Source organism: Panthera onca, chromosome A3 (assembly GCF_046562875.1).
Source record: "Panthera onca isolate mPanOnc1 chromosome A3, mPanOnc1 haplotype 2, whole genome shotgun sequence".
Lineage (NCBI taxonomy): Eukaryota > Metazoa > Chordata > Mammalia > Carnivora > Felidae > Panthera > Panthera onca.
In genome coordinates this window covers 49,090,213-49,106,479 of record NC_138341.1, presented here as the reverse complement: position 1 = coordinate 49,106,479, position 16,267 = coordinate 49,090,213, and the positions used below count along the sequence as shown (strand labels likewise).

The following is a 16,267-nucleotide window of genomic DNA, read 5'->3' as shown; positions in this document are numbered from 1 at the left end:
GCATCCACAATCTTTTCTTGAATTATTTTTACTCATTTATTATTTCAAATGATTTGCTTTATCAGTTACCTAAATATGCTTGTGGGAAGTTTGTGGAGAGCTGATAGCTTTATGGAATTATACAAAGACAGAAGGGTGTTTCCACCTTTTGACTATTGTGAATAATGCTGCGATGAATACTAGTGTACAAATAGGAGAAAAAAGATGGAAAAGGAGACTGTTTCCTATACGCCCTTAGATACTTTCCAGGGTTTGAGTCAAGTGAAATGCACTTCTCAAATATTCTCTTATGCCAATCAGTAAAGTCTAAAATAGCATGATGTTTTTCATTTTCTTCATGTAACTCCTATTTCTTAAATACTCAAAGTGTTATTTTGTTTCTGTTGTAAAGGAGATCTGTTATTCATTTATTTTCTCAAGGATTATTGCTGATATAAGCTATTGTTTCTTTAGTAGATATTACATTTTAACAAATTTATTTTGACATTTATTGAAACAGATATATGATGTTTTCCTTTTACCAATTAGTTGAATGAAATATAATAGATTTCCTGATAAGTTACTAACATTATTTGCTGGAAAAAGTCATGCTTAAAAACAAACCATTGTTATTTTAATATAATTTTGAATTTTGGGGGTGACTTTTAATTAGGTTCTTTGCATCTATGTTTGTAAATGGAATTGGCCTGAAGATTTGTTTTTGAAGTTCTCTGTCAGTTTTTTACAATTATGTTGTGCCAAATGCATATAACAAATTATCAAGTTCTCCATATGGGTCTGAACTCTTGAAGAGCTTATAGGGTATTTGAAAGAATTTCTCTGCAAAAATTTTGGTACCAGTGCCTTTTATAAATGTAATTCTTGAGCAGTATTTTCATCCCTCTCCCCTCGAGCAGCATCAATTTGATATTTGTGGTTTTGTAGGAAATCATCCATTTTTATCTTACTGTGAGTTACACTCTCTGGCCTGTGTGTGCTTTGTCCTCAGTCTAAGAGCAGCTGCTTTTGGAAGCTGATGGTGGCAGCCCAAAGGAATCTCCAACTAGGGTGGTGGGTTCCCATCTTTCTCAGGCCTACACTTTCCTCTCCTAATTAGGGGCTGCTAGTTTATGTCTTGCCCATGACAGTCCTTGGTGGCTGCCTCCTCTTTGGCTCTTTCTGCACAGTGTCTACCAGAAAACCGAGTGAAATTTCTGGCATTTGTATGGCAACCTTCCTAGTTTCTGCATTAATGCAGGCTTTTTTCCCCCTCCTCCTCCTCCTTCTTCCTTACTTTGCTCACTCTAATTTCTTTATGGAGTCAAGGTTGAGGGATTGTTTTTATGCTACCATCTTTCCCTGAAGTGTTAATGTACTTTTCATTCTTGGTTTAACTGCTTTTCATCAATAGCCGAGACAATACCAGGGGCCCTCAGCTGTATCTATAAATGTAGCAGGTGTCAGGGGAGGAGATTAATCATAACAGCTAGCATAAACAATCAGTCCCTGGAAACACGAATATGCTGACACCCCTTTGGCCAAGGCCTGGAAGAGCTTGGCAAAGGATACACATTTCTTTCCTTTCATTTATTTGTGAAATAGTCAAGGAGGTGGAAAATTTGAGAAGTAATGTTGCAGATACGTTTTCTGATATTCCCTTTCCCCCTCTTATTCTGTCAATTAGTTGACTTTCAGTTTTCAGTGCTGTTAATGAAATTAAAGATCTGTATAAATATAAAAATTTCAGCTAATTTCTGATGATGGAGTGTAACACATAAAAGACAAAATGCTGCAAAAAAATAACAACACATATTTTTATAGTCTTTGTTACAACTGGTACTTATAGAGAAATATATTAGAGTTAATATATACACATTCATGTACACTTCTACAAATTTTCTAAGTAACAGAGTCATGAATGATGCTATTTTCTGGCATCACCTCCTTCCCAAGTACTACTGATAATATTTGGAATTCAGGATAGGCATGTCTTTCTTCTTGCTACAACTCTACTGCATCGTTCGGTACATACAAGTTTAATTAATAGAAAATGATATATGACCAATATTAATAAATGATTCAGGAAAACTGAAATTCCCCTGGCTGTCTCAATCTTGTTCTTTTGGATGTCTTTCTCATTTTTCATCCTCATTACAGACTTTTTCTTGGCCTTGATGGTGGGCCCTCTGATAAAGAAATGTTGGCTCATTCATCTTCCTTGTCCTCAGGGGCCTTGCCCCTTCTGGGACCACTGCAAACTGACAGCCTGTATAGCATCCTCAAGTGTGAGTTTGGCTCTGAATGACTTTGAAAGCTATGGCACACTCCTCCGTGTTTTAACAGAACGGGGAAGTCTATGCATTTTTCAAAGCCAGTGGTTTCTCTTTTATACTTGTCCCTTCATGTGCATTTTTCTAGACCAGGAGGAGTCACTTTGGGTCACCCAGGAAGCCAGTCAATCCACTCCCCCTTCATAGGACTTCCTGGGCAGTGTCACAGTTCACCAGAGCAGCAGCAGCAAAGCTGGCAGCTTGCAAATTATGGCAGGATTCCCTTACAGATGATGATATTATTGCATTAATAATGAGCCCACATCTTCACTTTCATCAATGTTACAACATTAGGATATTTTCTATAACCATGCATTGTAAAAATAAGCAGAATGGCAGAGGACCCTGAAGTAGTCCCTGCAAGGATCTAGGAATATAGCTAGAAGCAGCTTATTTTAAAGCTTAGTGTTTTGGAGGCACCTGGGTGGCTCAGTTGGTTAAGTATCTGACTTCAGCTCAGGTCATGATTTCATGGTTTGTGAGTTCCAGCCCTGCATCGGGCTTTGTGCTGGCAGTGTAGAGCCTACTTGGGACTCTCTCTCTCCCTCTCTCTCTCTGCCCCTCCCCTCCTTGTGCTCTCTCTCTCTCAAAGTAAATAAATAAACTTAAAAAAGCTTAGTGTTTTATCTTAAGTCAGCTAAAAGAACCCACTGGAGTAATTAATTTTCAAAGAGCAGATTAGTTAACAAAATTATTATTTATGCACACATTTAAACATATGGGTATATGTTTTCATATCAGGTTGTAGAAACATGTTTAATGACACAGGTAATCATTTATGGTATGGTAAATGAAATAAGCAGATAATAAGATGTATATACAAATTATCCATTTTATGAAAAGATATTCAACCCTACTCATAATAAGAAAAATGCAAATTTTTAACTATAATGGGAAAAAATCTAAAAGTTTGACAATACAGTACTTTGTTGGTAGGGTACAGAGAAACAGGGACTCTCATACACTGTTTGTGAGAATGTAAATTAGTACAATCCCATGTGAAGGGCAAATGTCAAAATTAAAATGTTATATATCTTTGACTCAGCAATTCCATTTTTGGAATTTTTTGGCTATGGATAGCCTGACATGATACATGTAAAAGTTATCCATGGCAGCACTCTGTAATAACAAAAGACTGGAGACAATCCAAAGTCCACCAGAAGTGATGGCTTAAATAACACTGTACATTTGTATCATGGAGTACTATGTAGCTGAGAAAAAGAATATAGAAGCTCTTCATGAACTGACATGGAAATATCTCTGAGATATATTAAATTAAAAAAATAGGGTACAGAACAATGTGCATAATAAGCTACATTTTGTGTTACAGAGAGGGAGACAATCTATATTTGTGCTGACTTGTATGTATGTAAAACACTTCAAAAGAAACTAAGAACAGTAGTTCCCTAGAGTTGGAATAAAAGACTGGAAGAATATTCTTCAAAATGTTAGAGCCTTTGATAAATGATGGGCATGTGGGTGATTAAAGAAATTATAGGACTTTTCAGTATACTCCATGACTTATTTGTATTTTAAAATGCAAAATACAGTTTTAAATGATTTTCCATGGCACAAAAACAGACACATAGACCAATGGAATAGAATAGAAACCCCAGAACTAGACTCACAAACGTATGGCCAACTAATCTTTGACAAAGCAGGAAAGAACATCCAATGGAAAAAAGACAGTCTCCTTAACAAATGGTGCTGGGAGAACTGGACAGAAACATGCAGAAGGATGAAACTAGACCACTTCCTCACACCATTCACAAAAATAAACTCAAAATGGATAAAGGACCTGAATGTGAGACAGGAAACCATCAAAACCCTAGAGGAGAAAGCAGGAAAAGACCTCTCTGACCTCAGCCATAGCAATCTCTTACTCGACACGTCCCCAAAGGCAAGGGAATTAAAAGCAAAAATGAATTACTGGGACCTTATGAAGATGAAAAGCTTCTGCACAGCAAAGGAAACAACCAACAGAACTAAAAGGCAACTAACGGAATGGGAAAAGATATTTGCAAATGACATATCGGACAAAGGGCTAGTATCCAAAATCTATAAAGAGCTCACCAAACTCCACACCCGAGGAACAAATAACCCAGTGAAGAAATGGGCAGAAAACATGAATAGACACTTCTCTAAAGAAGACATCCAGATGGCCAACAGGCACATGAAAAGATGTTCAACGTCGCTCCTCATCAGGGAAATACAAATCAAAACCACTCAGATATCACCTCACGCCAGTCAGAGTGGCCAAAATGAACAAATCAGGAGACTATAGATGCTGGTGAGGATGTGGAGAAACGGGAACCCTCTTGCACTGTTGGTGGGAATGCAAATTGGTGCAGCCACTCTGGAAAACAGTGTGGAGGTTCCTCAGAAAATTAAAAATAGATCTACCCTATGACCCAGCAATAGCACTGCTAGGAATTTACCCAAGGGATACAGGAGTACTGATGCATAGGGGCACTTGTACCCCAATGTTTATAGCAGCACTCTCAACAATAGCCAAATTATGGAAAGAGCCTAAATGTCCATCAACTGATGAATGGATAAAGGAATTGTGGTTTATATACACATTTGAGTACTACATGGCAATGAGAAAGAACGAAATATGGCCCTTTGTAGCAACGTGGATGGAACTGGAGAGTGTGATGCTAAGTGAAATAAGCCATACAGAGAAAGACAGATACCATATGTTTTCACTCTTATGTGGACCCTGAGAAACTTAACAGAAACCCATGGGGGAGGGGAAGGAAAAAAAAAAGAGGTTAGAGTGGGAGAGAGCCAAAGCATAAGAGACTGTTAAAAACTGAGAACAAACTGAGGGTTGATGGGGGGTGGGAGGGAGGGGAGGGTGGGTGATGGGTATTGAGGAGGGCACCTTTTGGGATGAGCACTGGGTGTTGTATGGAAACCAATTTGACAATAAATTTCATATATTGAAAAAAAAATGATTTTCCAGGAAATTGACCAAGTCTACCTGTAGCATTTTTTAGCCCAGAGGTATATGCTTATGAATACAGCAGCAAGGGATCAGGGCTGTGGAGACTGTCTGGGTCTTATTTTCTGGTGAACATTTGTCTCTCCCATCAGGGACAACATCTGTCCTATATTCTCTTGAACAAATTGGGAAAATTCCAGGTGGGCTTAAGCGTAAAAGTCAGCAAGGCAAAATGCACGAGGTCAAGTAAACATGAGAATGAAGTTGGCTTATTCAAAGGTAAATACTTATGAATAATATCATTCCAGGCAAAGTCCCACACCTCAAAAGGTAGTTTCTTATGAAGGAACTCTTAGGATTGTTCCAATGAGAGCAGTTTCTTAGGAGCTTGTAAAACCAAAACCCTTTGAAAAACATTTAATTTTAAGTTAAAAAATATGAAACATACATTCCAGAAAAAGTGGATGAAAACAATTACCTGGTGTTAGGAGTAATTTTTAAGCAAACACTCATGCTACTACTATCTAGCTCAAGAAATATAATAGTGCCCGCCCCTCAGAAGCACCTCTAAGTGCATCTTCTTGATCACACCCCTTTCCTCCCATGAGAGATAAACATGCCATTGCTTTCATGGTCCCTACTTCTTTGTTTGCATTTATAGTTTTGCCACCTACTGATGTGCCCTTGAAGATGTACTTTCATTTTGTTTTAAATTTTTGTTTGTAAGGGCCATCCATGTTGCATGGAAATACATTTTGTTCGTTGTATTAATTACATAGTATTCTGTAACATGCTTGTACCACAATTTTTACCCATTGTACTGATGATGGACATTTGGAGTATCTCCAATTCCAGGCATTAAAAAAAAACACTGATATGCTTTATATGCTAGATGTTTCTGGGTGTATACATGCGTGAATTTCTCCAGGGCAGTTACCCCTCAGTGAAACTGTGGGGTTATGGTGTATGGATAGTTTCTGCTTTTCTAGATACTACAAAACGTTTTCCAATATGGTTTTATCAATGTATACATCTAGCAGTCTACAAAGGTTCTCATTGTTTCCTAATTACACCGAAAGTTCTAAATTCTTAGTTGAGTCTGACTTCTTAACATTTGCTAGTCTAATAGGTGTGCAGTAAGATGTCACTGTGGTTTTAATTTATATTTGACTGGTGATGAATGAAGTTGTGTGCCTCCTCATGTATTATTGGTCATTTGGACATTTCTTTTTGTGAAGTGCATGTTCAAAACTTTTCCTTTCTTTTATTGGATTGCTTTTCTTTAATAGTGCTTAATTTAATCCATGTATTAATAAAGAATCTGAATGATGAATGATCAGGACTGGGGTTTCACCATGCAGCCAGAAGGCAAATGCAGCAATCTAAGATTTTTCACAAAACCCTTTTATATGGTTAGCTGACACAGATTTTTCATCAGGCAAATTGGGCTTAAGCACCTGCCCACCACACTGCCAGTCATCTGTCTGTGCATCCAGATCAATGAATGATGCTGATGGCTGTAGTTAACACTCACCAGTCTCTTCTCCTGTGCCTGGCACCGGGCTAAGCATGTGCCTTATTTACTTCTCTCAATACCTCTTTGTGGAATGTTCCATTAGGCTCAGAGGCTTAAATAACTTGACTGTGATGACTCAATTAGAGTGTGATATGGCTGGGAGTTGATCCTTCATTTAACTCCAGAGCCCATGTTCTTATCCTACTCTTTATACTGTCTTAAATGAGGTTTCTTTCTGGTTTCAAATTTGGGATTATTGTGTGCTTTGGAAATGGCAATCAGTTTTAGTAGAAGAGAATATAAGGGAGTACTTAGTTTAGAGCTAGTAAAAAAAATCCCTCAAAATATATCATAATGCATTATGAAGGATATTGACAAAAAATTGGCTTACATAAAGCTTACTATGCACTTGAGATATGTTCACTTCACTTCACAGTCTGTACGTGGATGGCAAATACGGATTCCTTTAACTTACTACTGCATCCATAAACAACTGACACATCTTGAATAGATAAAATCAGATGCTCTTCTCCAGACTCATTTTTTGAGGTTAAAATCATGAAATAAACATATGGTATTGTCTTTCTCTGACTTATTTCACTTACCATTATACTCTTTAGCTCCAACTGTGTTGTTGCAAATGGCAAGATACCATTATTTTTTATGGCCAAATAATATTCCTCTGTGTGTGTGTGTGTGTGTGTGTGTGTGTGTGTGTGTGTGTGTGTGTATACCTCACATTTTTATCCATTCACCCTCACTCATATATGGGATTTAAAAAACAAAACAAATGATCAAAGGGGAAAAAAAGAGAGAGAGGGACAAACCAAGAAACTAGAGTGAACAAACTGAGGGTTACCAGAGGGGAGGTGGCTGTGAGGATGGGTGAAATAGGTGAGCACTTATCATGATGAGCACTAAGTAATATATAGAATTGTTGAATCACTGTTATGCTGTGTATCCCTGAAATAAACATAACACTGTATGTTAACTATACTGGAATTAAAATTTAAAACTTAATAAAAACAAATAAATAGAAAAGAAGTTTAAAAATCATGCAGTAAACAATGATGGCAAATCTAATCATGCATCCAGTACAGCCACCCTAAATTCTCCTAACCGACTGAGCCACCCAGGCGCCCTGCCCTAAATTCTCAAAGCAAGGAAATAAGACAATCTGGCACACTTTGTTGAGTCTCAAAGGGCTTTCTAGTCATTAATAAGCATAAAACAGCAGAATGTTCAAAAGTAAAACTTTAAATACTACTGTTTCTTGGACAAAACTCCAGAGATCTGTGGAAAAATAAACCTTTATTTCCACATTAAACTTTGAATTTGTTGGAAGATAAATGAACTATATTTTGAAGCAAAACTTTAGAATGGTGACCAGACTTGGAAAAGATCTTGATAATCAAAAGCTGTGCTATAGTCCACACAGTTGAGGGCAGTTTCTAAGCAGTTTATAATGGGATTTAATTCAGAGGGTTTTTATTTTTCCCTTTTCAGGGAACCTTCTGGTTTGAACACATTCGCAGGCCCTGTATGGTTTGCAAAGCTATGTTCTTTCTCCCGCTGAGACCCCGCTCAGGCTTGTGGTGTCATTTGAAAGAATAATTTCCAATGTCTCCTTCTAGGCTGAGCATTAATCCCCCCACTGCTTGATCGATTAAATCCCACTGCCTGTGTCTGGAAGGCGAAGTCTGAGCTTTATGTATTGCTTTCTGGCAAGCCCCATTTCCATGCTCCCCGGGACAGATGCAGCAGTATAACTCTATGCAACAGGCTTTTGGACCCTCAAATCTTGGGGGCAACAGGTAATGTCTCATGTAACCATCTAATGAGATTAAAGGCCTATAATGACTATACTGCTACCTGATGAATTCGGCTCGATAATAATATCTTGCCTTTTGTATGGCATTTAGTTGCTTACAAGGTGAGGATACATTATCTTGTTTGCTCTTCACAATAGTTGTTTATGGGAAGCAGTGTTTTATCATCTTGCATTTTAACAATGAGGGGAGATTGTTATCCTTGCCCAGAGTCACATAGCTGGTAATGGCAATCTTGTTATTAAAACATAGATCATCTGATTATTAACACCAGTGTACTTTTATGATTCACATAATAAATCCAAGATTGGAGGTTTATAGAGAACTTTCAAAAGGACCCACATTATCCATGTGCTCTGAGTCCAGAAAACTGATGGTAATATAAATGTCACATTGCCGCTCACCTGGGCAGAATGAAACAAAGAATAAGCCATTTCAGTGTCACCTGTAGGAGAAGTAGACTTGGAGAAAATTGCCAGAATTTCTTTGGAAAACCTTAAATGTGATCAGTCAGGCCCTGGAAGATAAGCAGGCCTGCCTTGTAGGAAACTTGTAACTCATAAGGTCTCAGTGCCCTGGCCTTGCCTTCCTGTGCATTTTGAATGCACCTGGAATGCATTTTCCCCACCTGGAAAGCCCTAGAGGATAGGTGGTTTGGCTTGATTTTCCCCAGAGGGACATCCTGAGATAAAGATTCAAGTGCAAGTGACTTGGTTAGGGGGAGAAAGAGATACTAGTAGGGAGTGGGCCGGTGGTATAAGGAAAGGTGTGTCATTGAGCCAGCTGCCACTGGGGTGACTGGAGCTTAATCCCAAGACAAAACCTTGGGTATAGTGTAAAACCCACACTTCAGAGACATCCCACTTGAGAGGTGAGGGAGCTGGGGTGTTCATACACCAACTCCTATCAGTTGTTGAGAGCTGCTGCGTGCAGGGGATAATTCCCCCACCTTCTGGCATGCTGAGCAAGAGGGTAGAGTAGTGTTCTATAGGTGAGGAAAAGGCTCCCAGGCAAAGCAATGCAGACACTGGCAGGGCAGAGTTGTTGGTAAATGGTGGGAGGATATGGAAAAACACCTGGAGGGTAGGCTATAACAGGATGCAAGTCTGACAATTTTTCTAATTTTCATTCAAAGTCCACAGTAGTATTTGGGATATAATAATCCCTTGATAATTATGGACATATCAACTTGACATCAAGAGTGGCTATGAGAAATGCTTATAGATGGACACTAAATCCTAACCAACAAAATAACATGAAAAGAAAGAAGAAATAAGAAAAGGCAAAAGAGGTACCGGGGAATCAGCCCTACTCACACTTTCTCATAAATCTTGTTGGGATGCTCTGGCCATTCAATCATGCACACCACTCTGTTGGGCATGGTCTCCGTGGTCGAATAGTAGCCCTGGGGGAAGGCCAGCAGGAGAGCCAGGACCCAGATGACACAGATGACCACCTTGGTGGCCGTGGCTGACAACCGGGGCTGGAGGGGATGGATGATGGCCATGTACCTGGAACAGAGAAGAAAGGACAAATTTTTGACTTGGTCACCAAAATTTGCATTAGTGATTAGCATTGTTCCTATCAATGAAAAATTCCAGGGAAACCTTTGACTTCTGATGATTTTTACAACTATTTTCTGATCCCTTTTTGCATATTCTATCTTTAAGTTTTATGACTCTTAGGACATAAACCCCTAAAATCCATGAGAAAAGTCATCCAGGTTCTTAAGTATTTTAGAGCCCATCTAGCAACATTCTAGGAGAGAAGTTTTCATCACTAGAACACTCATGGTCTGTACCCAAGTATATATCAGTGGCCTACAGTAGAATTAGAAGAATAAGAACAATGTTGTAAATTTATTCAGTATAAACACTACCTTTATCCTTTTTGGATTAAAGAATAATGCTGATAGAAATAGTGGTTTTTAAAGTCTTTATGTGGCAATTTAAAAGGTGAGATGTAATTTAAAAGGTGGCAATTTAAAAGGTATATGGTGAGAAAGTAGTAGCCTAACAGTAAAACATCAGCCCCTGGATAAATCTTCAAGTTGAAGTTCTCTGAACATCTACAAGTCAGTGTGTGGCTCACAACACATGCTTCACGGAGGAAAGTCTCCATTTGCTGAAACAGACGCACTTAAGTTTATTATAGTCCAGGGTAGATGGAACGTCTACCCTGAAGGGAAACAGAGTGAATGATGACCCAGGACTTGGAATTGCTCCCTCCTCCATCTCCTCTCACCTGGGATGGAGCACTGAATGGTGCCAGTTGAACAAGTGTGTCCACCTCTGAAATGCAGCAGAGATCTTAGGAATAATAAATATTCCAATCAGCATTTCATACCAATTATAATCCCATCAATTCTGCATCTTCCCTTTTGAAAGGCATCCTGCCCTGCATGTTTTTCTTGCAAAATTTATGGATCCATCCCTTAAAATATGCATTTTTTTTGTCAGAGTAGAAATTATATCTCACCCTGCGTTTGGGACTTAACTATTATCTGACAAAGCCTCGTATGTGATTTTCTGACACGCAGGTATTTCTGGCTCCTGTGGGACAGAATGGTCAATGGAGACTTCAGAAATGAGCAGACAAATAGCATCCCAGCTGTCAGCTGTCTTCACATAATTCCACATAATTCTTTTTCTACACTCTTTGGACTCCTAGGATCTGTAGGCCAGAACTGGTGCCACGGTTGCAAGTAAAGCAATTTCATTCAGTATGTGCTCTACACACTCACACTGGCACCTGCTGCATGTGGAACACAGCTTTTCCTTCTTGGCTCCATGCTTCTAATTTCTTCAGGGAGAGTAGGCGCATAAATAAACAGCCACAAAACATGACAGTGGGATATGTGATCTCAAGTGGTAATCTGATAAATACCTTAGAGCCTTACTGAGGGTGAGGAGGTAATCAAGTTGGTATGGCAGGGGGACTGCTGGAGGGGCTTAAAGAGGTGTGCTTGCTGGATTTGGGACAAGTCTGCTGAGCGTCCAGCTTGAAGGGCCCGAAACATTCAGAGCCTTCCTCTCTTCTCTGTTATGATTAGATCTGACTCCCTGTCTGGGGAGCTTGATGGCTCAGTTTTTGCGAAGGTTCGTTTGAGTGTCCTATCATAATTCTCAATTTTTTTAAGTTTATTTATTTATTTTGAGAGAGACAGAGAATGCGTGAGTTGGGGAGGGGCAGAGAGAGAGAGAGAGAGAGAGAGAGAGAGAGAGAGAGAGAGAGAATCCCAAGCAGGCTCCACACTGCCAGCACTGAGCCCGATGCTGGGCTCAAACCCACAAAACCAGGAGATCATGACCTGAGCTGAAACCAAGAGTTAGACACTTAACCGGCTGAGCCACCCAGGTGCCCCATAATCCTAAACTTCAAAATACTTTTCTGGGGCGCCTAGGTGGCTCAGTTGGTTAAGCATCTGACTTCAGTTCAGGTCATGATCTCACAGTTCGTGAATTCAAGCCCCATGTCAAGCTCTGTGTTGACAGCTCAGGGCCTGGAGCCTGTTTCAAATTCTCTCTCTCTCTCTCTCTCTCTCTCTCTCTCTCTATCTCTCTCTCTCTCTCTCGCCCCCCTCACCTGCTCATGCTCTGTCTCTCTCTCTCTCTCTCTCTCAAAAATAAATAAATAAATATTTTAAAAAATTACAAAAATATAAAATAACTTTCTCTACATTTTCTTGCTAGGGACCTAGGCTTTCTTCTTTGGTCTTTTATAGTTATGCTCCCGAAGGTGTTCAGTGTGTAGAGGCTGGATATTAGGGTACCTCAGGTCAGCCTTTACATATATGATCAGAAGTGATAACCTTCAGGAAGGAACTCCCCAGAATATTTACCTTCTGCCTCTTTTGGAAAGTGAGCAGGCAGTCTGGAAGTCAGGAGAGAGTAGAATTAGGAATAGATTTGGAACAGATATTTTGGTGGGGGCAAGCAGTAATCTATAAATCTTTGGGCAAATCTCCTCAGTTGAGTTGGTGGCTATAAAGGTAATCATTCAGCTGTTCTCTAGAGCACCAAAAGGGCAAAGACGACTCTCAAGATACTGTGAATCAAGCATTGTCTGTCTTCTTTAGGTGACTTCAAGAGGAAACTAGCTGTTTCCTAGTGAGGTCCACTACATAATAGACCTGATGACCTTCCATCCTTGGGGTGGTCTCCTGAAAAAAACCCTGAGAAGTCCTGGTTTCCCTCCTGAAGGAATTTCTTGCTGCCTGAAGGCAATGAAGCACTGGTTTTGTCTTCAGTCATGCGGTGGCAGTGGATAGGGAACCCAGAAACAGAGCCGGCAGAGGTGAACTGTGAAACCACTATTGTCCTTTCCGATTTGGTGAAGAGCTGGACCTGGATAGTCAAGGCCAGAATCTCTTTGAATGTTTGCATTAATTTAGGATTTCTTGATCATTTCCCAGAGGCAAGATCTTTCCCCTACAAAGCTGGACACATAGCCATAAAGATGTCTTTCCTTTCCAGCACCATCCAGGCTTCTGCTCTCACTGTAGCTGTGCCATTCTCAGGCCTCTGCTCTCACTGTAGCTGTGCCATTCTCAGGAGCTTGAGACCCCACAGAGGACAACGTGCTAATTATATTGCCCTCTTTTAATATTATCTCAAACGCAAGATTTTAATTTTCATTTCACTCAGCATAAACATTCAATCTTAAATAAACATACCTTACAACCCATCCCCAACCCCACATTGGTGATACACTGTTCAGAATCAAATGTGACTAGGGCTTAAGGGGAACTGCATCAGCATATTGGTGATATAGCTCCAAATGGGTTGCAGAAAGTCATATTTTATCTTTATTGCAAAAATTACAACTTGGGAGCCCATTTCAGTTAACTCTGCCGTTTCTTGAGTGTAGGAGCCATTTCAGTGACAGATGAAAGCATTACGCACATAAAGCCAGAGAGAATACAGAAGATTGGCCTTAAAAAATGTATGTATTTTCATTTGTTCAGAATAGAGCCATTTATAAATCTCTCTCTTTCCTTTCATTTTTTCTCCCCTTCCTTCCTTCCTTCTTTCTTTGGCAATCCTCACTTCTGGGGCTTAAGAGACACGCTTCTCTCTTATTTACACCAAACCTAGTACCACTCAGGTAACTTGTCCACTGATGAATGTGTGTTTTCTCTCCTGATGACCATTCTGAGCTTGGATTCCATTAATATACACTTATATAATTATTTGTAACCCCCCTGAACAATTCTTGCTTATTCAGTTATGAGTTATCATTGAGCAAGTGCTCTAAGCCTTAGGAAAACGTATTCAATAAATATTTATTGACTGCACTGTGCTCAAGAGACCAGAAGGCAGTCAATGAAACGTCCTCCTGGTTTACACATTAATCATCAGGCTGCCAGAGACAGGGGTCCGGAGGCTGTGTGGGGTGTGGATTATGTTTTCCACGTCAGGTTGCTCCAGTCCCACGGAGGGCCAGTGGCTCTGATTTGAATTGCATGTGGCCTCTGAGCTGAAACATAGCACCTGAGGTGCTATCTTCCTCTCGCGTGATCATGCTTTATAAAAAGAACTCTCCATAGAGTCCCTGAAATCTGGCAAAATATAAGGCTGCACATTTTTGTAAAGGCAGAGTGAAATAATCTTACTGTGAAAAGGAATTCCAATCTTCTGACAATGCCCAGTATCCTCATAACGTCCTCTTGTACCAGCCCTAAATCACCTGGCAGAGAGGATGTCTTTCCTCTGCCAAGAGACCCGACCTCCCAGGCCCTTCCTCCAGGTCCAGTCCCTGCCCTCCTTTACCCCCACTCCCTCCCTCCTGGGATGGTAGAGTTTCTGTCAAGGGACTACATCTTCCTGGGTTCAAATGATGAGGAATAGTGGCAGCTGAGAGCATGGCTGCTATGGTCTGGTTCAAAAGTTGGCAATCTTTCTCTGTAAAGGGCCAGATAGTAAATATTCTAAGCTTTGTGGCCCATAAAGTTTCTTTCATAACTACTCAACTCTGCCTTTGTAGTGTGAAAGCAGACAAGGCAACTATTCATGACTGTGTGTCAGTAAGACATAATTTACAAAACTGGTGGTGGCTGGGCTTGACTGTGGGCCATAGTTTGCTGACCCTTGGTCTGGTTTATGGGAAGTGAAGAGCAGGAGGAATTAGAACCATAGGAGAACATGGTGTACTCTTCAGAAACACTCTTTAGCTTTGGCAGACTGAGGACTCTAAGACTTAAACTCACTGGGTGGATAGATCTTAATGCCCACAAGGAGTTAGTAAAGTGGTCAGCTACCATTCATGACCCATAATCCAGCCCCTTGTCTGAGTATAGTGGTCACTAACCCATGATGGTTTTACTCCTCCTGGATGGCTCCTACTTATTTTCATGAGTTGGCCCATTTATCATGTCCCATGACTGGGTTTAGGTGCCCTGCCTTTCCTGCTGTGAAGATCTCTAACCTTGTATGGACCACATTTCAGTTTATTTGCCTGTCTACCTTGTCTCGATTCATCCTTGACAGATTCTTTGGAGATGGCAGCTGCTGTGACTTATTCAAGCAGGTTTCCTTGGCTTCCCTCAGTGCCCAGGACATAGTAAATACTCAGTGAAAGCTTAATTGAATAAGTGAATATACAAATTTCTTGGTACATAGCAGGGGCTCCATAAATGGCTGTTGAATAAAAATAAATGCAACAGAACTACATTCTTACTATACCTTCATTCGTCCCAGTCTGAACATACGTGAGACTATTATGTGGGAATAATTATTCCTTAGTATTTTCTGTCATACAGACATCCAGGATAATCTTGCAGGAAGGGCTCACTGGACCTAGGTCTTCAGAAGTTCCTATCTCTTGACATTAAACCCTTAGGTAAATTCTCAATAAGTATTTGCTGACTAACTTCCACATTGACCACTATGTAGAAAATTCAGTCTTTCTACATGGCATCACCATCCAACTCTTCCTCTGAACAAGAGGTTGCCCCATGCTTTCCCCTCCTACTACTCACCCCTTTCCATCCCAGGGAGCACCTGTTGGGGCATTAGTTGGGGTTCTCTTCTAGGACATTTCTTTAATCATCAAAATCCTCATTTAGCCAGATCACTTGACCAGCAACTTTGTCCATTCAACTAAGCTTAAGCGTCACACAACTATAATCAAAGAGGCCTTTGAGCAGCCAACAGATGTGGCCTGAAGTTCACATACTACCAAAGCATTTTTGTTCATGGCAAAGCCCCTTGAGTCCTCACTGCTATGTTATGCACAATTCTAAGCATGACTTTTTGACCTCCAAACCCAACATAGATTCACATCACTGTTGGTGGACTCATTTCAAAAAGGGTTAGCTGACAGCAATGGCACAGTCAATAAAACCATAATAAACAGATGCAAAGACAAGTGGAACTGAGAGCCTGGAACAATTTAGAGTTAATTGAGTGGGGGGAATTTAGCTAACTGATGGCTGAGCTGTCCTGCCCTGTGTGTGATCAAAGGATCTATGTGGTCCAAAGGTGATGCAGATATAAAGTCTTCAGTCAGGGCTACCATAAAACTATGCATGACTTAGGCCTGAAATGAACTGTGGGGGAAAAAACAGTAAAGATCCAAACCAAGTACAATATCTGAAGGCTTCTACCTGTAGAGGTGGGCCAGATTTGCATGAAAACTTAAAGCAGGGGCACCTGAGACAGAAGGG

At 40.2% G+C, this 16,267-nt stretch overlaps 1 protein-coding gene across 1 annotated transcript in view; it reads right to left on the bottom strand.

Moving 5' to 3' along the window:
- TACR1 (tachykinin receptor 1) overlaps nucleotides 1-16,267 on the bottom strand; it is a 142,355-nt gene that overhangs the window by 58,398 nt on the left and 67,690 nt on the right. The window contains exon 2 of the mRNA XM_060656633.3: nucleotides 9,918-10,112. Within this exon, the coding sequence (XP_060512616.1) occupies nucleotides 9,918-10,112 (195 nt within the window). The remainder of the gene's footprint in view (nucleotides 1-9,917; nucleotides 10,113-16,267) is intronic.